We start from the raw sequence: 22,609 nt of genomic DNA, 5'->3' as shown, positions 1-22,609 counted from the left end.
ATACATTGTAAAAACTCCTTTGTAGAATGGGGTCGATTAAAAATGGGGGCAAGAATGGACATCAACATTGCCTCCCTTCCTTACTCGATGCCTTACTTTTTCATTTATCTAAATGTTTTCTTAAAAAAAAAACAAGAGAGAATATGAATTCTCCTCAAACCACAGTGGAGGAAGAATTTCTTGACGTATGACATTAATAAGGGTGGAATGTGTGTCATAATGTTTGAGGGGTAATTTAAACTTCTAAGTAGAGATGTAAACAGATTGACAATGGATCAAATACAAATTGAACGTGATCTGATTCGAATATTTCATGATCGAATATAAATATCTCTAGACGTATCTGGATAATTAATCTCTTAAACCTTATGTGGGGAATAGCTCGCTCTCCCTGTAACTATAGAGGATATGGAACACATAATAAGATAATCTTTTAGGTAATCAATAAACTTCGTGAAACAAATCTCTACCGAAATATAATAAATAAAAGGTGTTAGGGATTACATAAGAATGAGATACTCAAAGAATGAACTCTTACACGTTGGCTATCAATTATCGAATGCTGAAAAGGGCAGTACCAATCACTTGACAAATGTGTGCAGTGTGCCACGTGCAGCCGCAGGGCACTATGCCATAAACAGGGGGCAGGCAACTACAACGGCTTATATTCCTTTGCCGGCCAGCCTGATTATCTTCTTGATATGTAAGTGGGCAAACTGGGAAAGTATGTTTGGCTTACAAAGTTTTTATACACTACACAGCCGTGTATGTGAGAAGGTCTCTCACAAAGAATTAGAAAAATCATAAATCCCCACTCATTTATTAATGCCTTGAAACTCTTACCCTCTCACATACACGATTTACACACACGATCGTGTATGAAAACTTTTCCCATAAACTTATCTAGTTGGGCCACAAATATATCATGTGGCACATTGGATTGATAGGCCTATGAATTTAGGTTTTGACATCCTATCGACACTGATATGCATTGGACGATATGATGAATAAATGGTTGAATGACAAGGGAACTAAACATGGATGGCCATGTGATTTTTTCTATTTTGTTATCTGATGGGATTCAAACTATTAACCCTTTTAAGTTTGTAAGTATATGCAAAATAGATAGATCTCTAGGTGTTTGAGCACGAACTTTAGCTAGGAAGGCACAAATAGCTTAGTAGCTAACTCTGTGGTGGAAGATGTGTACTCGTTTTGTTTCTATTTAAAAAACAGGGGTGATGTTTTCTGGGTGGGATGCTGGGCCATGTCGCGTGCGCCAATCAATGAGAGTGCACGCGATGGCACAAAAGGGGGCAGAATTTCTGCCACACATGGGGGCATAGCGGTCATTCCGGCCCATGTTGTGTGTGCGTGGCCCCTGCGTCCCACGAAGAAACATTCTCCCTTAAAAAAATCGTTGTGCCATGTGAAAATGATGACTTTTTTAACATGTACGTAACAAATATTTGGGAAAAGGTTGGGACACACCGTCGGTGTATCGTAAATTAGTATTCTTTGTGTCTATCTCTTTTCCTCCTTTGAAATGACCCCTAACCCTATTGTACGATGCTTTGTCTCATCCCCTCATTGATATCACTCACTAACTTACTGCACACGGGTAGTATGCCTATTCCTCTCCCACAATCTTTGTATATTTCGATTGAAGTCATTTCTCCCTAACCACAACGAGAACCACATAAGTGAGCATATAAGGTAGCTTGTGACAATCAAAGCTTGTTTATCATCATCATCTTGTCTTTCAAAGAAAAAAAAAATCATCAAATGTCGGTTAACAATAGTTCTATGGGATAAATTGGATAATGTTCTTTAACCGGGAGTGTAGCATATGTTAGCATCGGTTTTTTTGTATATTTCTCCTTTCCCCCAATGAAATGAGTCAATGACACTGGAAAATGTCTAAAATACCACTTATTTGATGGAATTTCCTATTATACCCCCATTCTTTGCCCAAATCTGCACAAGCGTAGGAGAGAATTTTCTCACCTGAGTATGCCCTCGTCTGAATTTTAAATGTCGGTCTTGCACTCTTGCCCCAAGAACTTCCAACAAGGAAAAAATAGATTTTATTATAGAGGAACATAAACATAGATTCCTTAATTTCAACTTTCAAGCGTCCTCGCACCCGTCCGGAAAACTTGGGAATTATCCGTTGGAACACGAGATTCTGAGACGCGCCCAGGTATTGGGCAGTAGAACCGTCCTAGATTCAAGAAGACTTCCCAGCTGTAGTGTCACCATTGAAAGGACAAATAAGACCCTACACTTCTTTTTTTTCTTTTTTTTTATGTCTGTCGTAGTGGCACTGTATTGCTACATCCACGTCACTACCATGAAGGCTCTAGTCCATGGTGTAAACTGTAAAGTGCGGGAAGTTGAAAAACACCCACCACATGGGAGAATCTCTTCGGACTGCCGGTGATCACCGACAAGTATTGGGGGCCGGCAAGCCACAATGAATGATATAGGATTATCCATGATGGACTTGAGGCATTGAGCCAAGGGTCAAAGCCGCACGTCGCTTTCCCCTTCTTTGTTTTTTTCCCATCAAGGGGATCAATACGTTGCTCCGTGTATACTGGAAATTTATCACTGGACATGTGTGATTGTGTAAACACTACGGCGGTAATCGGTTTGGTTCTATTTGTTTTTGTAACATTTATGAGTGTTAAACAATTTATTTGTTTAGATGGTTCGATTCGATTTAAATCATTTAATTAAACGATCATAATTTAATTGAATCATTTAGTAAATATTTCACGATTTTGATTTAGTTTTAGTAACCAGTTTCAATTTGGTTTTGACATCCTTAATAAACGGTGAAGAAAAAGAATGTCAATGATAAAAGAGCATGGATTCAAAAAATTTGATTGAATCGAAGAGGGTTGATCCCAATTTAGTCTAGTTCAAAACAATTGATCTATATATGGATTCTAGTGTGTAAGTGTCTAATGGGTCCCATTCTAGTGTATGTGCATATGATAGTTCAAAGAGCATAGTTTAACAAATTTCATCGACTTTGAAGCTTTTGGTCGATCAAATACTTAACATTTGGTATTAAAGCCAGACACTACGTCATGGGTTTGAGTCATGGGAAAGACTACCTAGGAGAGCGCTGCTTAGAGTAAAGTGAAAACTATCAAGAAATGACTCCCTATGGACAATGGCTACGGAAGCGTAGTGGTTTGTTATGGGATCCACTCTAGTATATGAACGCTAGATTGAACCAGCGTAGTATGAGATAGGTTGTAGGGTTTAATGTAACGCGTTCCATCAGTTCTAGAGCTTTTGATGTATCGGTCAAGTACCTGACATAGGGTTAGGCCATAATGATTATTGATCGATTCAACTGATTTTCGATTGACATCGACAATGAACCAGCCAACACCGATATTTATATGAGAGGGCATACACGTCATTCTTTTATTTTTTTCTTTATGCTCTGCCCTAATGGTGTCAAAATCAAATCGAAACCGAACCAAACTAAATCGTTTAAGTAGAAATCGTAAAAACCGTTTAATAAATGGTTCGATTATAATTTCAAAATTAAGACTGTTTAATTAAATGGTTTAAATTGAATCGAACGTTTAACACTCTAAAGCGTACATAAAGGTGTCAAAAGCAACCAAAAATCGTTTATCGAAATCAAACCATAAAACCGTTTAATAAATGATATAATTATGATTTTAAAATTGAGACCGTTTAAACCGAACCACGTAGTTTAACTGGGACCATTAAACACCCTTACTCTGCCCCTTCCCGGCTTATCCCCAAATCCAGCAATTCACAAACGTCACACGTAGACACACAGTCGCTCTCTCCCTTCCCCACTAGTAGAGTACAGCAAGGTCCGCGGTGATTCAGTTATTCCCGCTCGTTTAAGAGTTTTTCATTTTTTCAAAGCTTTGGCTTGGAGCGCGGGGAGTTCCAGTTTTCCACCTTCCACCGAAGTTTAAACTTTAAACTCGTATCAGAACCATCCTTCTCCCACGTCATCGTAGCTACCACGTCACCATTATATACCTTTTCACAAGTAATCACTCAATAATAAGTCATAAGCTGGGTGAATTTTATCTTATTTTTTGGGCCTCGAATTTGAACTTGTAACTTACAAGTCTCTCTGTCCTTTTTCTTGGGGATCGACTTCCGACTCTGCAACTCTCTCAAAAATGAAGGAACACAACAATCACTCACTCAAACATACTTCTTCGCTCTCACTAACCGATCTCTTTAAAGTTTAAAGCTCAAAGTGTCTCTAGTATTCGTTTTAATTTTTTCGGAGGAACCAATGGAAAAAAAAGGTTGGTTCTCGTTCTTCACTTTGTCTTCGGGAGCATGTGAGGACTGACAGACAGATAGATCCTCATTCATCGTCGTCTTCTACTTTCCGTGGTTATTATTCTCTTCTCTTAATCTATTTGGAGAAGAGGTTCCATCACCATCGGTTGGTGGTGTTTCGAGGAATGGCAGCCTCTTCGTCGAGGGTGCGGAGCAATTCACCTTTCGGTTATAGGAAGCCGTCGACCTCTTACTCCTCCTCGTCCTCGTCGTCATCGCTTCTCAACGGCAGATTAATCCCTCGTTCTAGCTCTCCTTCAACTTCTTCATTGTATGGTTCTGGTAGTGGATTCACCACTCGATCTATGACGCCCAGTCGCGGCCGTAGCGATTCAGTGTACCATGCCTCCAGAGGATATGCCGGCGGTACTCCGGTTGGTTATGCTTCTGTGGACGAGGTCATTGGAGAGCCGGTTGACTCGTCGAGATCGGGAGATAGCATTTCAGTTACGGTTCGATTTAGGCCGATGAGGTGCGGTTAGATCTGGAACGATAGTGGTAGATCCGTTCGGTTATTTCATTGGAGGAATTACGATTTGGGGTTTTAGTGTTGCAGTGTGAGTCCATGCAACTGTAAGATTTTGACTTGAGATTTTTCGGTTGTAGTGAACGGGAATTTCAGCGCGGAGATGAGATCTCATGGTATGCTGATGGAGATAAAATCGTGCGCAGCGAGTACAATCCTGCTACGGCATATGCGTTTGGTACTACTACTACTACCTGAATTCCAGCTTTGAATTGGAACATTCTGAACTGCTCCTATGGAATTTGTTAGTAACAGCGCTAAGCTTCAATCTATGCAGTTTCCATTTCATTAAATTCTTTACCCTCCATTTTGATGGATGCAAATTTTTTTTTTTTTATCATTTATTCTGGTATTACTTAATGCTTTCTCTGGAGGTCATTGTATCGTTTTCTTAATTAAGAGCATAGCTGTGTAAATGGCCGCCATTTCTTCTAAAATTCAGTCAGCAGTCACTTTGCTGCATCTAACCGGGACACCAAATATGGGTAAGTAATTCCGCTTTAGCAGACAGAATTGACCAATTAGATTGGATTTCTGGTTCTTGCTCATAGAACTGGAGGCATTATGGCAAATTTCTGATGGCTTCATCGGTAGGCTTGCCCCCTACCCTTTTTATCAGCTCCCTGTTTTACTAAAATTGTTGAAATGCTGAATTGTATACATGAAGTGTTATCCGTATTGCCTTTTTTGTTTACGGGTACACACCTGTTCATTGTTCATAATATGTTACTTTGATACACTTGCTATTTCTGCCCTGTGTATTATATATTTATACACTCAGCTGGTTTTACAGATAGAGTTTTTGGGCCCTCCACAACTTCCCAGCAAGTCTATGACGTAGCTGCTCGACCAGTAGTCAAGGCTGCTATGGAAGGTGTCAATGGTAGTGTATCTTATTCTGAGAATCTAATAATTGCCATGTTGGAATTGATGCTAGCTACCCTGGAAACGGAACTCTATTTTAAAGGAATTGAATGTCTTTATCCCCCAGCTAGGTGGAATGCTGCAATTAATTAAGTGGACTGGATTTCATTGATAAGATCCTTGACTAAAACAATACATGCTCACAATGCAGGGACTGTTTTTGCGTATGGTGTTACTAGCAGTGGAAAGACGCACACTATGCATGTAAGTCCCTAGTTGTCCAAGATTAAACGGTTGTCACCTCCCCCGTTGTTTCTACAGTTTTTGTAGTCGGAAATGATGAATGAAGATGAAGGAACTGTAGTGAGTTTCAAATGAATGTTAAACTGTTTTTGGATTCTTTTGGGACGTGGTTTATTGGAGTTGAACTTTGTTGAGTTCATTGTGTCATAGTGATTGGGACTTGTCTCCAGGGCTATAAAGATTGTCCTTTTTCTATTATTTGGACTAGGGAAAGTATAACAGAGAAGTAGTTGAACATAATTCCAGGCTTGGGGCCAGAAAAGGACTCAGATGGGTTTGCTGGCTTCAGTTGTGTGCATGCGCTTGTGCTTTAACATGCATTTATGGTTGTGATTCTCCTGCATTTTCTATTTGCTGTTCCATTGATTCAGGATTATTCTCATTGTATATTCGTTCTTTTGTTGTTTTTCAGTGCATATTTGTTGGTTGAGCTTTCTTGTCCTTTTGTTTCCATTAACATTTGTTGATCATTGAAGTACATATGTTATTTCAGAGAAGTTTTCAGTATGACCTGAAACATTGTGTGAGTAGTTGGATGCTATTATTTTGATTTTTCTCTTACCCTTATCTTGTGACTCTTTTCCATTATTAATCTTGCAGGGAGATCAGATTTCTCCAGGCATTATTCCTTTGGCCATCAAGGATGTGTTCAGCATTATCCAAGATGTAAGACTATTCACACTATGCATTATGGTGATGTTAGAAACTGGCTATTGTAACTTTTTTCCCCCCTTTAACCTTGATGTTTTAATTTCATTAAAGCATAAGGTAAGTACTTTCTAAGTTCCCAATATAGTAGTTTAGCTCGGCCTGTCTTAACCTATTTGAAAAAAAGCTAGTGGATCATTATGACAACTGAAATAACCTACCAATTATTTCTAACAGTTACTGGCTTTGTGGTGTCTGTTTGATGCTACCTTGAAGGTTATACACTAATTGCATGATCAAATGCCATAACTCTCTTCATATTTGAAATATTTTATATAGTGCCTTCCCATACTGTATTTGTTAAGTATTATTGGACATTGCATAATTATATTTGATTTCCTTGCAGACTCCTGGAAGAGAGTTCTTACTTCGTGTGTCATATCTTGAAATTTATAATGAGGTGAGTGGTACTATCCATTGCACAAATCAAGACAACTGCTAGGGAATATCACTGTGGGTCATACCTTGAAGATTATCTTGGTACCCTTTGGCTGACTTGGAGTTACATCACAGAGTTAATTTCCATATTTTCAACCTAGTAATTCTATTTGATCATTAATTTAAAAAATGATGCGTAATTACATTTGTAGTATTCATACTTTTAATCTCCTTATGTTATTTGAATTTGACTATTTTTGTTTGGGTGAATAAATAATTCATTACCAAAACCCGAGAACAGGGGGAAGAAGGGGAAGGGAAATCATGGAGAAAAAGGGGGGGGGGGGAAGTATACCAAACCATGAACCCTAGGAAGGGTCGGGAGACTGAAAGTGAATACTCATATTCACTCTCACCGTATTGAGCTTTTATAATTCTTCTAGTGGATGTCGTTCCAACTCTAAATGCTAATTTCTTATGATTTCAGGTGATAAATGACTTGCTTGATCCAACAGGGCAAAATTTGCGTGTCAGAGAAGATGCGCAGGTTCAAATGTTAATTTCTTTAGATTTGTAATCTAAAAAATTGCTTCTCTTGCAAGTGTTAAGGATTTCTAGCCTTTATTTTAATTTTACTTTGTATTTCTTATTATCAATATAGAACTTTCTGAGATTGTCATTCAGTTTTTTTGCTGACTGGAACCCTTAATTTATTGGATGAAAAAATCATTTGGTGAAGGGAGCATTTCATATTTGCACAATTGGACCTTCTCTTCCTTTTAGATGGGATGTTCCTTGTGTACATTTGATTATACCTTGGTTATTAAGTTTGGGACAAAAAATTTCTACAGGGAACCTATGTTGAGGGTATAAAGGAGGAGGTTGTTTTATCCCCGGGGCATGCTCTTTCTTTTATTGCTTCTGGAGAAGGTATTTAATGAGTGTTCTACTGTCATCTGTCTGTACAAGTTTCCTTTTCTGGACGTCTCTTTATTACATTTGAAAGTTCCTATCCTCACGGTTTCTAACTCATGATATTTATAATGACAGAGCATCGTCATGTTGGTTCAAATAATTTCAACTTGTTCAGTAGCCGAAGTCACACCATATTTACTCTGGTATTTAATTTTTCGCTAAAGTAGCATAACCAATTATGCATTGTCGAGTACAGAACTTGATCACTGTTAAATTAAATATTTTTTTCCCTTTCCTTTGTACTCCTCTCCACTTTATGTTGTCACCCCCCACACATCCAGATGGTTGTTCTGAATGTATTATGTTCTTTTCCTTCTCTCTTTCCAGGGCGGGGGCAGGGAGGGTTTATAGGGGATTTTAAAGAGTGCAACAAAGAGTAATGGAGTTTCCATGAAGTGAAATAATTTTTTATTTGTACTATCGAAATATGGATGCTTTGTGATTTATATTATGTATAGAGTTCATATCAGTCAAATTGATTATTAATGTAGGGAGACCTGAGAATGTCAAGGTTTGCATTAAAATTTTTTAAGCCTTATCCAAACTTCATGAACAAACTTCATTAAAAATGTTGAATGCAACAACAATGACCACTATTTGCAATCTATGATCTCACTGTTTTCGTATAAATAAACCTATGGAACTGATAACAAGGTTGCAGGAACATTAAGGAGTGGATCTTGTATGCAGCATTTGTACATTGTATGCCAGCCCATCTAGCTTTATTTTTGTTTATTTTTAATGTACTTCTATTTCAGTTTCAAAAGGGAAAAAAAGAAGATAAAAAAGTGATAGTCAGTGATCCATCGATTCTGCAGACACAATCATGCTCAACTTTGACAATGTTCATTGGGGAATTTTGAGCATTTTTGTAATGGGGGGAGCTTTTCTAGGTTGGATGGAATAATGCACCTGGTATTTCTAGGACATATAACTATAAAGCATTTTCAATTGTATGTGGAGATTAGAGGAGTAACATTTGGTCTTATATTGGCTTCCTCTCAAGGATCCAATAGTTGATGGTGGGGTGTTCAATGGTGGTTAGGCGGTCTTGTTGGGGGGGGGGGGAAGTGGGTCCTTGGATGTCACCTTTTGTCATCTCACTTTATAAGGGAGGCTTTTGCTCTATTTACTCATTGAACATCTCGTTCTCTTTGATTCCAAGGTTGGAAAACCCAGCGGATGAATTAGGCACACACAAAACCTTGAAGATGTACATACACACCAGAGATTAACTTTTGTCACAACTCATGAGCTCTTTCTGATTTAGGTGGTCTTCATTTTCAGCGATATGGTTATGAATTTATGACTTTATTTGTAAATGCTGTCTTGATAATTGTTTTTTTCCCCCTCTTTATCCTTGTCAAATTATCATTGTACTTGACATGGATGAACTGAAAATGGAGGTCAATTAAAGGTGAAGGCACCCTCTGAAGACAACAAAGTGCTACCATGGTTTCACCTAGAATCATTGGTATTCACTAGTGTTCCCTTGTTTTCCATGTCTAAGATTGTAGTTTGGATGCACTTCCCACTGGTCCACTTCCACCCAAAAACAATGAACTCAGACAGAGGAAAGTGAAAATCCTTGACAGTTTGTTTTCTCGTTGTCAAGGGTGTGAGCTTGTAGGCAGGGGTCTAAAAGCTGAAAAGACTCGATGTTAGGATCATAGTTCAAGATTTTGGTTTTGACCACCGAAATATTTCAAGTTTTTGTCAGGTTTCGATCGAAATCTGTACTGTTTCAGCTGCATAATTCATTTGACCATTGCTGTGGTCAAATGGCTATATTTTGGCCCGAAATTTCAGGAAAACCCTAATCAAGCATCTCTAAACATATTGGAACCTTTAGATTGTAAAAGAAACAAACCCAAAATGGTAGTATGGTTTCGGATAGGTTACCTTTGTACGCCATACTTTGGCGTATACTTTCTCTAGTATAGCTTATTTTACACATAATCTAATATTTGAACATAACAAAAGCAATTAAAACAACTAAAATCTGCATTAGGAATGAAGAAAATCCATTTAATAGTGTGACAATATCAGAACTCAAAACCAGCAATCACAATAAGGAGAAGAGAGAAGAAGAGAAGAGTTGCGGAAGGAGAAGACAAGACTGCCAATAGAGAATAACAATCGATAACCCCTATTGGCAGTCCCCCACTGTATATATAGATAAACCTAATATTACAAGAATGCAAGGACTCTTCAGTGTTTTGGTAGTCGTAGAAAACAATTAGGAAACTAGAGAACAAATAGGGAACTACCTAACATACTGAGTATAGCTAATAGAAACATAACAACACTGAATTAATGACTACCACATGGATAAGACAATAATACCCTTGTGGTATTACAAGTCTAACATAACAAATAATTTGCTTACAAGTCGTCAATTACTACTGTTTACCCTAAAGAAACAGCAGAGAGGGCATATGCTATTGGTACTGCAGAGATATATTGGCTAGTTTTATTGTACTCCACGATCCTTTATGCATGTATGATGATATTTCATCTGCATTACTTTTTTTTTTGTATCTTGGTATTTACTTCCTTATACTTGCCTCTTTTTTTTGTATTAGTCATTTTGCCTAGCACTTTCTGTCACATGTTCTTGGTTATAGTCACATTGATTTATATTTTTTAAATTTCTTGCAGATGATTGAAAGTAGTGCTCATGGTGACGAATATGATGGAGTGATATTCTCGCAACTAGTATGCTGATAATCATTTAATGTTGAGTCTAGGGTGGTTACTCCTCATGGATGGTCATCTTATTTTGTGGTGTTTCCATGTAGAATTTGATTGATTTAGCTGGATCTGAGAGTTCAAAGACCGAAACAACTGGCCTAAGGAGAAAGGAAGGATCTTACATAAACAAAAGCCTTCTTACTCTTGGAACTGTAGGTGCTAATACTTAATTACAGATTAAAGTTGAATTTTTTAGTGATAATCTATACCATAGGACTCATCTATGGTTTAACATGTGAGTTGTGAGATGGGGCAAATTCATCCTTTCACTATTAAAATTGTTTTATACTCTGTTAGGGTTTTTTAAAAAACTTGTTCTTTTTTTTTTTCCATGGCATTTTTGGGAAAGAGAAAGTAAGTTGTGTTTAGATTGCATGTATATGTAATTTCACTTTCTTGCCTTAATTTATATGGTATTGTGATTTGTAAAGATTTATATGTTCAACTTTTCCTTATGGCTTTAGTATTCAATAATTATATGGAAATTGATTTATTTGTAAATTGTGGTCACTGCTTGCGTTGAAACTTTAAGGTAATTGGAAAACTGAGTGAGGGGAAAGCGTCTCATGTCCCATATCGTGATTCTAAGCTTACACGCCTTCTGCAATCCTCGTTGAGTGGGCATGGGCATGTCTCGGTAAGTATTATGCAGTGAAAACAATCATTTGTTTATTGAACAATTGTTTGATGCTGCATCTTTGTTTTTCTACAGTTGTTTTAATTACAGTTCTTTCCCACATGAAATTTGTCTTCTCTCTCTCTCTCCTTGGAATAATGACTTGATTAAGCTAAGCAGATGTTACTCATCTTTATCTTGAATCATTATGTGTTTAATTAGCGAATGCATCTTCTGCAGCTCATATGCACAGTTACTCCTGCATCAAGCAGTATGGAGGAGACTCACAATACATTGAAGTTTGCAAGCAGGGCAAAAAGAGTGGAAATCTATGCTTCACGCAATAGGGTAGGCAACTAATTATTTTGTGCCATAGTGTATGTCTCCAATAGATTAAGATGAAAACTTACAACCACACTGTAATTGAAAATATTTTTGTTCTAGATCATTGATGAGAAGTCACTGATTAAGAAATACCAAAGAGAAATTTCGAGCCTCAAACAAGAACTTGATCAACTAAAGAAGGGGATGCTCATTGGTGTTAGTCACGAGGAGATCATGAGCTTGAGGCAACAGGTTTTTTTTCATATTAATATGTTCAGAATTGATGGTTATACTTGTACATATTAGTTGGCTACAGCCGATAAATGTGTTATTCTTTTACTTTTTGAAATTAGAATCACTTTCATTAGTTTTAGCTTTTCTGACTCTTGTTAGTTGCCTCGTTTTTCTTTGAACAGTTGGAACAGGGCCAAGTAAAAATGCAGTCAAGATTAGAGGAAGAAGAGGAAGCAAAGGCAGCATTAATGAGTAGAATCCAGAGACTAACCAAGCTAATCCTTGTTTCTACAAAGAATACCATTCCTGGATATTTGGGTGATGTACCTAGTCATCAACGACACCATTCTGTTGAAGATGATGTAAGCTCCTATCTCTTTATTGATCCCACCCCAAATCTACGGAATCACATTGACACTGATGCTGTTGGTAAGGGCATAAGAAGGTCAAAATCTGCACTTTGCCTCACAAACTTTCAGGTTACTTCGTGAATTTCCTTTGCTACTAGCACAAGGAAGCTTGGTTAATTATTTAGCTGCTAAAGTAAAGACAAAAAAACTCCCCTTAAGTCTGTACACATTTTTTCATTCCAGAATAGGAAGATGATGGAGTCCTCTCTGCAGTTATATTTCCAGTATGATGGATTTGTTTGGTGTTCAGTTTTTTTTTTATATTTTTTGGGATAGTGGCATCGTATCCTATAAAAGAAATTCTGAAGTATCAAGTTTACTTACAAGAAATTATATTTATATTGGGCTCTATCTCTTTTTAAAATCATTACTTGGAAAAGGAAATATCAATTATAGTTGTCAAAGCGTCGCCTCAGCAACCGCCTTGGTGTCCAGGCTCCTTGACAACTAGTGTCGCCTTGGTCTCCTAAGCAGGTGCCTTGGTTGTGTTGTGTCCAGGCCCCCTCCAACGCCTTGGGTCGCCTAGACGCCGTGACAACTATGATATCAATATTACTAATGATGTTGTGTGTGTGCGTGTGCACTGTGCTCGCATGCATTTTGGCAGCCTAGGTTTGTGTATCTGAGCTGCTCATTGTCTCTTCCTTTGGGCTAAAAATCTATGCTGTTGCCACTTTTTGTACTTTTTATTGTTGTTATCATCTAGTTGCCACTATGACCTATCACCACTTTGGTCCTTCAATATCGTTTGGCCCCCTATCATATCTCATGGTTTGGATTAGTTGAAATCCGTTTAGTGAGTATAAATCCGGTTCTTTTGGCAGCCCCCCCCCCCCCTTATGTTGGATACTGTGGCGGTTGACTAATTATTCACTTTATATAGATACGTCTCAATCTGGAACACTTTTTTTTTAAAAAAAAAATGCTGATCAGTTGTTTCATTTAATGCCAGAAATTGGATCTTTTGCGTGAGGGTTCTCCGTTGTTTGTTGAAGGCGAAAATCAGAGAGATTCCCCATCTTCCATTATTTCAGTGCCATCAGACACATCCAATGATCTTAGACACAAAAGATCATCAAGCAAATGGAGTGAAGAACTGTCACCCATTAACAGTTCCATCACGGAATCAACTCAGGCAGGTGAACTTATCAGTGGGACGGCCAGCAGTTCAAGACTGCAATCAGTATGCATTTTCTGTCCTCTGTACATGTATATTACTAGTTCTAGTACGCAAGATGATCAGGCATTTCATTTTAAGTTTATATTGACATTGGAATGATTGTCATGCAATGTGTCAGGTTGCTTTTCCCCTAACGTAGGTTAGGGTGGTTGTAGATCACAAGTGAAACCAACTAGCGAGAAAACCCCAAATCTAGCAGGTTAGGTTTTCTTCGCTCCTTAGGGGTTTTTGTCTCTCTGTATGAATTGAACAAACCAGGTTCACCTATATGAGATTGAGGATTGGAACACAACAAAAAACTTCCCACTTTTGATGTCCCACAATTCTGCTAGTTTAGGAACTAAGGAGAAGGACAAGGGTCGCTAGGTGAGAAAAGCGATAACTAGAAATTCTCCCCAAGTAGGATTTGAACCTATGGCCAATCAGTTAATAGCTGACTGCTCTACCACTGATCTACTGAGGAAGAACTTCCTTAAAGAAGCCGACTCTCGTTCTTTGGGCCAACCTGTAACAAAACAATCAACTGAACTTAATCATGTGCAATTTCTAACATAGCTCGAAATTCATTCTTCATCTGGACTGCCACTAAGGATGGTATTCTTACTATAGATCATCCGACTTTCTATGGGTACTGCCTGCTGATTCTTTGCCTGTTCTGTTTAATTGCAGGTGAGTCAGTTTGATACCTGATTCACTGCCTTTTATTGAGGGTTTGGGTGACCTGTTTCAAGCAATGGGAATGAATTGCGTGATGGAAACTTCTTTTTCGCACTCCTATGGTGGATGAAAAATCAGAAAACGTCTAAAAGAGGAAAGCATTGTGTTTTTTTAATGGACTTGGTGTCTGAACCGTTCAGGCAAAATGGTCTGCAATCAAGTGGTCTGACCACTGACCCAAAGCAAAAAACCGTTAAAAAAACATGATAGTTAATATATTTGACTTTGTATCGTGCTCTCTATACAAAGTCAAATTTCCGTATAGAACCCAAACCCATACAAAACTGGCTCAAAAATCCTTTTTTTTTTCCCCAATGCATTGCTTGTTCTTCTATCCACCATCTCCTTGGGAAAAAAAACTTACATTTTCCCTGTTCCATACAAACTCCCTCCACCTTGCGGTTTCATTATTGCCAAAGAAACCACAAACTTCCTTTTGAGTTCCTTAAAATCACTTTTTTTTATTTTGACTCTTCTCTTCTCCTTCCTCACGTACGGAATTAGACTTTGGAATCGTACAATGCTTCTCCTTTCTTCTGCTATCCTTGTGAATCACCCTTTCCTCATCTCCGTGCACACCTTGCAACGATTTGCCGAACCTCGCTCTGATACCATTTGTTAGGGATGAATGCACAGCCACGAGGAAGAAATTAAACAATCAATCACACAAAACACAAGAAATTTAAAGTGGTTTGGCACGAATGCCTACATTAACCCGAGAGAATCAGAAAATTTTCACTAAGCTAGAAAACTCTCTACACCACTCTCTACCTCACAATGTGATTTCCCCTTGCTTGTGTCTAGGTTTTCAACACAGAGACAATAGATAGGAAAACTTGAAAACCCTAATAGCCACACAATTGAATTTTATCCTCGTACATGTAATGGAACCAAAATCCGCGACAAAAATATACAAGCCCAATAATAATTAAGTGGACCACTACAGTATACAAGACACAAAACCCAACACCAACAACCATGCCGAGCCAGCATAATGAGTAGGATATCCAACTCTTGGATCTCACACTGCTCACAAGCCCAAGGATAGATTGATATCCAAAATTAGAGAAAAGAGTAACGGAGATCAAATCTGAACTAGGCAGGAATATGAGCAGAAACAGAATAGAATGGGCCCGAGGTAGAGCACTCAATGGGCTGGGGTGGCATCCATGTCGCTTTACCATCCCAGAAAAGGAATTCAGATACAGAACTGAACTGTGATCAAAATGTGATCAGATCTGATAACTGAGATGCTCCAGCAGGAAGGAGGAGAAAGAAAATAAGAATAATAGGAGGGAAATCTGGGTTGCAGGGAAGGTGATAGAGGAGAGAGTTAATCCAACTCAACCTCAAAACAGAATTAAATTCTTTTCATTCATCTAAATTTGTGTAGGATTACAGCCTTAATTATTAAGACGTGAATAAAAAACTGATTAGGACTCCTAAACCAAATTCTTAAACTGACCAAATTCTTGCTATAGAAGACTCCAAACAACATAAATTACTGAATAACAGTAAGAAATAAATTATTTAACTAAAAAAGAATTTTTCTAGACCAAACAAACGTATTTAACCTCACATAGGATCCACACATTCTAATCCATATACTTAATCCTGTGTACATAACTAAGACCCCAAATATGGGCCCAAAAAGATTCCCATTACATCAATAAACCACCAAAAAAAAAAAAAAAAAGAGGAAGCCCAAGGCCCATAAAATCCATCCATGGACCAAAATAAAGTCTTTCTAGGTCCAATTGAACAATCCTTACTGCATAACAACATTTAGAGTGACATCTTATCTAAGAAGAGGATCCTATTATGGGCTTATACTAGTAAAGGTTTTGCTGTCTTGTCGATTGCTAACAGTAGCTGTACTTAGTTTTTGGCAACAGTGTTCCATACTTTTGTATAGCTTCTATTTTTGTACATATTGCCCTCTCCCCGACGGGAGGCCTGTTAATAAAATTCCTTTTGACTTGTCAGGCAAAAAAGTGATTGTTTATGAGGCCATCTATCCTAGACTGGTTGTGATTGGAAAATATCACAATGACCAGTTATAAAACTAGCTGATGGTTCTTAATGAAGCTGCTTCTGGAATATGGGGATTATATGTTGCTGTCAGCAGTTCTCTTATCTATTTTTCTCCCATTTCCTTTCTTCTGTTGAGTGGACTCTTTAAGTTCAACTGTTTATACCTTTCTATTCTCATATTGGATGCAGGCTGGGATGACGATGGCAGATCAGATGGATCTCCTTGTTGAACAGGTTAAGATGCTTGCCGGAGAAATTGCATTCAGCACCAGTACCCTTAAGCGCTTAGTGGAGCAGTCTGTGAATGATCCTGATGCCTCAAAAATTCAGGTATAGATTTCTTCCAATCTGCATATTATTCTTCATGTGAATTCCATTGAATCTAATCATCTGTAGAAGGTTCAAGACCAGAACATATCATGGTCCTGGATGCTACGGTGTGAATTAAGTGGCTGGAAAGCCATGTTTTGACTTGGGCAAGTCACTCAATTGAGTAAAAATTATGCAAAATTGGTCAAGAGTTGTTCAAACTCAGGTAACTTTAAAAAAGTTGAGTGGCTTGTCTTGAGTCAGATGGAGGCTGCGTTGCATTGCTAACTTAGCAAGTCAATAAAAGCTTTTATAATGGAATGCCTTTATTCCTTCATAACAAGATGTCTTTTGTCATTTTATAAACACAAAGAGATGGTAAACTATGAATTGTCTATTTTTGTTTTAAGAAACTACTATGTTCAAAGTTCTTGTTTTAAATGAAAATAGATAGGTCCCGAACAGAAGTGTGCATAAAAGGAGGAGGCCTACCCTAAATGCAAAATGTCCCTTGTCGTGACCCTCATTCAAAGCTTCCCAAATAATTGTTCAACTGCAGTTGTGCCGTTGTGGTGATAGCCATGCTTTGCGAAGTCCTTCATATATCATTATGATGAATTGCTGCAGCTGATGTGTGTGTGTGACACAAATATGGATTCTCCAATACTGCTAGTACTGCGAAAATAAAATGGTATAGACTTGCATAGAAAGCAGAAGTGTCGGGGTCTGAAATTTAAAAAAATAAAAAAAATTTACTGCCCTTGTTATGCTGGACGGTTGTTGTACTAGCTTCGATGTCTTCTTGTTAAATGCCGATTAGTTTGGCTGTTCTATGTGTCTTCCAAATTTACTTGGTAGATAGGCTATAGGGATGACTTTAAATAGGATTCTATACACATGAAAAGTTGCTTCTTTTGTAGAATTATATTCGTTACTACCGGACAACTTGATTGAATTCAGGACTCATGCATTCACATTCTGTGGTTCTTTTAGTAAAGGTCCTTTGAATTTACTGCTTGGTGTATTCTACAAAAAATATACGCAGATTCAAAACTTGGAACGTGAAATCAAAGAGAAAAAGATGCAAATGAGGGTTTTAGAGCAGCGGATTACTGAGAGTGGTGAGGCTTCAATATCTAATGCATCATTGGTTGATATGCAGCAGGTACTTTCTCTTGTTTTTAGTTGTAATTACTCTCTTGTCTTTTTTTGGCTTTGAAATGTACTATCTCATCAGTATTTGTATTTCAATTGTGCTTTCTCCCATGAAACAGACTGTGATGAAATTGATGGCTCAGTGCAATGAGAAGAGCTTTGAGCTAGAGGTGGGTAGAAACTATGATATACTTATTGACCTTTCTGGCATTACAGAAGTGGGTGTCAAAAGATTTAAATTATGCGACACTTTATCTTTAAAGCCGGAAGGAGCTTCTGTTGTTACTTGCTTGAACAGCTATTTATTTATTTTTGGTTTGGGTGGTTGCTAGAACTGCCTTGAGTATTAGCCTTTTTAAGTCTGTGGTATCGCTGAGTGGGAGAAACTTTCACAAGTGGTAATTATTCGGATTAGTAATTCAGTTGGAGTTTGGATACTAATGGATGCAGATAAAGTCAGCAGACAATCGTGTCCTTCAGGAACAGCTACAAGATAAGGTAATACATATATATATGCACACCTACATAAAATAGTTGTGACTTTCCCCCCCCCCCCCCCTTTTAACCTCAATTAGGAAGATACAGCTGAACCATACTGTATTATTGAAAGGGCTTTGGCCATCTCCCCAATTCTTGTCCTCTGTCATGGATTAAATCGAATTTTTTGTTGTTGTTTGTAGTGTTCAGAGAACAAGGAATTGCAAGAGAAAGTGCAACTCCTGCAGCAGCAATTGGCCTCGGTCATGTGTGATAAATCTTCACTGTCCTCTGAGCAATGCATCTCAGAAGATTACATTAACGAGTTGAACAGGAAAATTCAGTCTAAGGTGATTACTGAGATCTACTGACATTCTGAAATTTGACTGCTAATGTGCAATATGATGTTTTTATTCATAATAATAAATGTTTATTATTGTAATTTCATTTTATCCCTATATGATTTACTTGTGAAGCTAAAATGTGATCATCAACTTTTCGATGGGCTTCTGCCATTACATTTTGAAAGTCATATTAACTCAATAGTGGAATTCAATTGAATATTTTGTACTCAAGCAGTATAATGTGCATAATGTTACTTGGAAAGTGTTTGCTCGAAGGGCGAAAAAGTTATATCAGTTTGGAGGCTATCAGATGCTCCCCCCCACCTTTTTGCTTCTTGAACTTCTGGAAAAGATATACTATTAAGTTCCTGGATTCCTTCACCCTATTTACGGCAGTTAAAACTATACTTACATTTGTTGACGGTTTTGAAGCATGTTCTCTTACAGTTTGATTAATACTGTTGATATGGACATATGGTACCCCGTCATGTGATATACTCCTAAGCTCATCACTCTCGTGTTACCTTGACCTTGTTACATTTATGGGCTTATTTGTTTGGGCATAAATTGTATATTTGGTGTTGGTTGTTGGAAAATTGATAAATGTGACTGGAATAATTTTTATTTTAACTTTCTCTGTCAACCCAATTTAAATTGGTAGTTATTCACTGTATTGACATCCTCATGCTTTCTGTCCACTTTGTCTGCTTGATGCAACTTTCTTAGTAAAAAGATTCACTTGGGATATTCAGGTGAAAGTTATGTTCATTTGATGTCTTCATTAGCAGAAAATGGAAATTTTTTTGTTAGTAATGCATAACAATGATTTTTTTATTAGTTTGTTGGCAAAAAATAAATCATCATTATATATTTTTTCCATTAACTTTTTTTTAAATAAAAAATTTGGATAATTTAGGAAATTTTCTTTAATAATTTTATTGGATGGATCAAATATTTTCCTCATTGGATTGGGTAAGACTGATCTCATCCTGGACCCTGTTACTTCAGTCTTTGTTTCTACATAATTCCTATCCCCCTCCCTCCAAATATAAAGAAATAAATGGGTTGTTACTGAATTTTGCTACTAATTTAGCTTTATGAAATCTTCTAAACAGGAGATTGAGAATGAAAAACTAAAGCTGGAACATGTTCAGCTTATGGGGGAGAAGAGTGGATTGCATGTACAGAATCAAAAGCTGGCAGAGGAAGCTTCTTATGCGAAGGAATTGGCATCTGCTGCTGCTGTTGAACTGAAAAATTTGGCTGGTGAAGTCACCAAGCTCTCCTTGCAGAATGCAAGACAAGCAAAAGAGCTGCAGCCTGCTCAAGAAATGGCATATTCTAGAGGTGCTGGGGTTCCGAGTGGTAATGGTGCTAGCCGCAAGTATTCTGATGGCAAGACTGAAGGCACTAAGCTTGGGAGAAAGGGTTATTTCTCTAGCAGGTCTAATGAAGTTTCTGGGACAGTATATGATGATGTAGAGTTTTGGAATCTTGATCCAGATGATATAAAAATGGAGTTACTGGCAAGAAAACAAAGAGAGGCTGCTCTTGAGGCTGCTTTAGCAGAAAAGGAACTAGCAGAAGAAGAATATATGAAGAAGGCTGAAGAGGCGAAGAAGAGGGAGGCTGCACTGGAAAATGATCTAGCAAGCATGTGGGTGCTTGTTGCAAAGTTAAAGAAAGATGGGGGGGCTGTCACGGGGCAGAATGTTTGCGAGAGATCTAATGACGGGACCAATATCGCAAGTGATCCAAAAATAAACGACAATGAGAGCAAAGAGATCACCCCAAAAGATACCCAACTTTCGGATGGTCTGAAAACTGTTCATGATGGTCCTGAGCTAGAACCTCTGGTTGTTCGCCTTAAGGTAAAAGCTTGATGTTTACATTCACATGAGTGGTTTTTTATCATTAAATTCTTCCTGCTTGGAGTTGGGTGTAAATTATAAAGGTTGCTTTTATGCTACTTCACTTTTTAGGGTTTATATTACATAATTTTTTAGTTCAGTTTTTTTGAATTTGTAGTGCTTTCCTCATGAATGATCTCTTATTCAAGATCATGTATGACTAGAATAATGCAACATGATAGTCGTATTTCCACTCTGAATTTCTCTGATATATTGGGTGTGTGTCCACTTTGACCAGCTATTTTGCACATTTTTGGCATGCAACCAATAAGTTGCTTGTATACACAATGGATTGGAGTTGTCAATTACTGGCATAAGACTTACAGAAGTAGGTGGGCAATGCCATATACATGTATGCCAGAACAATTTTATGCTAGCCCCATCTTTATAGCTCCCAAGGAACTCTTAAGACTGGATAGGGTGGGTTACAACTATCCATGTCGAAGTAAACTAGGATGCATTGTGAGTTTTCTTGACAACTAGGTAATCATGATTCCCTTATATGCATTTTAATGTACAATTAGCTCATGAAGAACAAAATGCAAGTAGTATATTGTAGCTGTCGGAGTTGTGAATGAGTTAAGAAGCAAAATTTGAATATAAATTAAAGGAATTTTACTAAAACCCAATTGTGAGTGCAATCCAACTGCTTAATGGGCCACATTGTGTACATTACACATTTGCTGATAGATTTGGTGAATCAATGTTCATGCCAAGAATGAATGATGACATTTTTTTCTGATAGATTTGGTGAATTAATGTCCACGCCAAGTATGAATGATGACATTTTTAAGGAATAACAGATCATTAAAGTAAAAGAATGTATTCATCCAAAAAAAAAAAAAAAAAGAGTAAAAGAATGTGCTCCCAACTTCCCCTAATCTATGGGTTTGAAGCTGGATAATTAGAGTTCCTGCTTTGTATCTCAATGTTCTCAGGCCCGGATGCAAGAGATGAAGGATAAAGAGCTAGAGACCTTGGGGAATGGGGATGCAAACTCTCATGTGTGTAAAGTATGCTTTGAAGAACCAACTGCAGCAATACTTCTTCCCTGCCGGCACTTTTGCTGTATGTAATCTTGACTTTTTCCTATTGTTTGTGTTTTCTGCTTATATTTAAAAATATTAATCAATCTTTCTCTGGTGTGACAGTATGCAAGCCTTGTTCGCTTGCTTGCTCTGAGTGTCCAATTTGTCGCACAAAGATAGCTGATAGGATCATTGCATTCACTTCATAACAATTCAAAATATGTCCCAGGTAAAGGTACTCCCCTGTCATTTACCTCACTCGAAAAGTCTGATGTTCCTAATACCCTTTCTAATCCTGGTTTTCTTTCAGGGGACATGCCATTCAACTACTTGTCATTTTTCTGTAATATGAGTGCAATTCTTTCATTAGTTGGCCTGTATGTAAGTCGTTAAAAGGTGTAGAATTATATTCATGTCCTGTCTCCATCTCCTGAGAAGAAAGAAAAAAGGAGAGAGAGAGAAACAGAAGAGCAAGAGTATCCTCTGCAAATTTATGGTTTGTGTTGACTACATTGGATCTCTTGTATCTGTTGTCCTTTTACATATGAGTGATGGAAGCTTAAATAACGAAGAAAGCTTCTATTCGGTTTTCTTTATGGGTAAATAATTAATTGTCAGTTTCTCACATTGTTATTTCATTGTATGCATTAAGCCTTAAAATTTGTTTAGTCACTGTTTGAAAACTAGGTTAAAAGTACTAATTGGTTTTTGGAGAATATTCGTCCATGAGTTTAATTGAAATGGAACCATCTGGAATGACGAACGTTAGTCCTGAAGTGATCCTTCACTAGTTTTTGTTAGAGCATTTGGGTGAAGATCTGGCTCCATTTTGGATGTAAACTTGTGCATTGATGTTATTTAAAACTGTTAGAAATTTGTGTTCAGGAAATGAAAATTTAATCATTGGACAAGCAAAATATATACTGAGGTTGTTGACTTGTAGGTGGAAAGAGCTAATTAAGACTTGTTATAAGCAGTGTTAAGCAAGTTAAGTTGAATTTTCT

General features: G+C 37.6%; 1 protein-coding gene and 1 non-coding gene across 2 annotated transcripts; one reads left to right on the top strand and one right to left on the bottom strand.

Annotated features, from left to right (window-relative positions):
• Positions 1-4,299: 4,299 nt before the first annotated feature.
• On the top strand, positions 4,300-22,294 carry LOC122657948 (kinesin-like protein KIN-7D, mitochondrial). The gene is made up of 25 exons (XM_043852751.1): positions 4,300-4,831; positions 4,966-5,063; positions 5,679-5,768; positions 5,961-6,013; positions 6,653-6,718; positions 7,107-7,160; positions 7,626-7,685; positions 7,990-8,068; positions 8,189-8,256; positions 10,775-10,831; positions 10,915-11,019; positions 11,400-11,504; positions 11,724-11,831; positions 11,928-12,059; positions 12,224-12,403; positions 13,404-13,634; positions 16,572-16,712; positions 17,737-17,856; positions 17,966-18,016; positions 18,297-18,344; positions 18,527-18,673; positions 19,783-20,538; positions 21,516-21,645; positions 21,729-21,840; positions 21,916-22,294. Exons 1-24 carry the CDS (start codon positions 4,485-4,487, stop codon positions 21,812-21,814), a joined length of 3,312 nt encoding a protein of 1,103 aa, XP_043708686.1. The 5' UTR covers positions 4,300-4,484; the 3' UTR covers positions 21,815-21,840; positions 21,916-22,294.
• TRNAN-AUU lies at positions 14,023-14,094 on the bottom strand. Its single transcript has one exon. It is a non-coding gene; the product is annotated as a tRNA-Asn (tRNA).
• Positions 22,295-22,609: the final 315 nt, after the last annotated feature.

Source organism: Telopea speciosissima, chromosome 4, assembly GCF_018873765.1.
Source record: "Telopea speciosissima isolate NSW1024214 ecotype Mountain lineage chromosome 4, Tspe_v1, whole genome shotgun sequence".
Lineage (NCBI taxonomy): Eukaryota > Viridiplantae > Streptophyta > Magnoliopsida > Proteales > Proteaceae > Telopea > Telopea speciosissima.
This window is presented reverse-complemented; position numbering and strand designations above follow the sequence as displayed.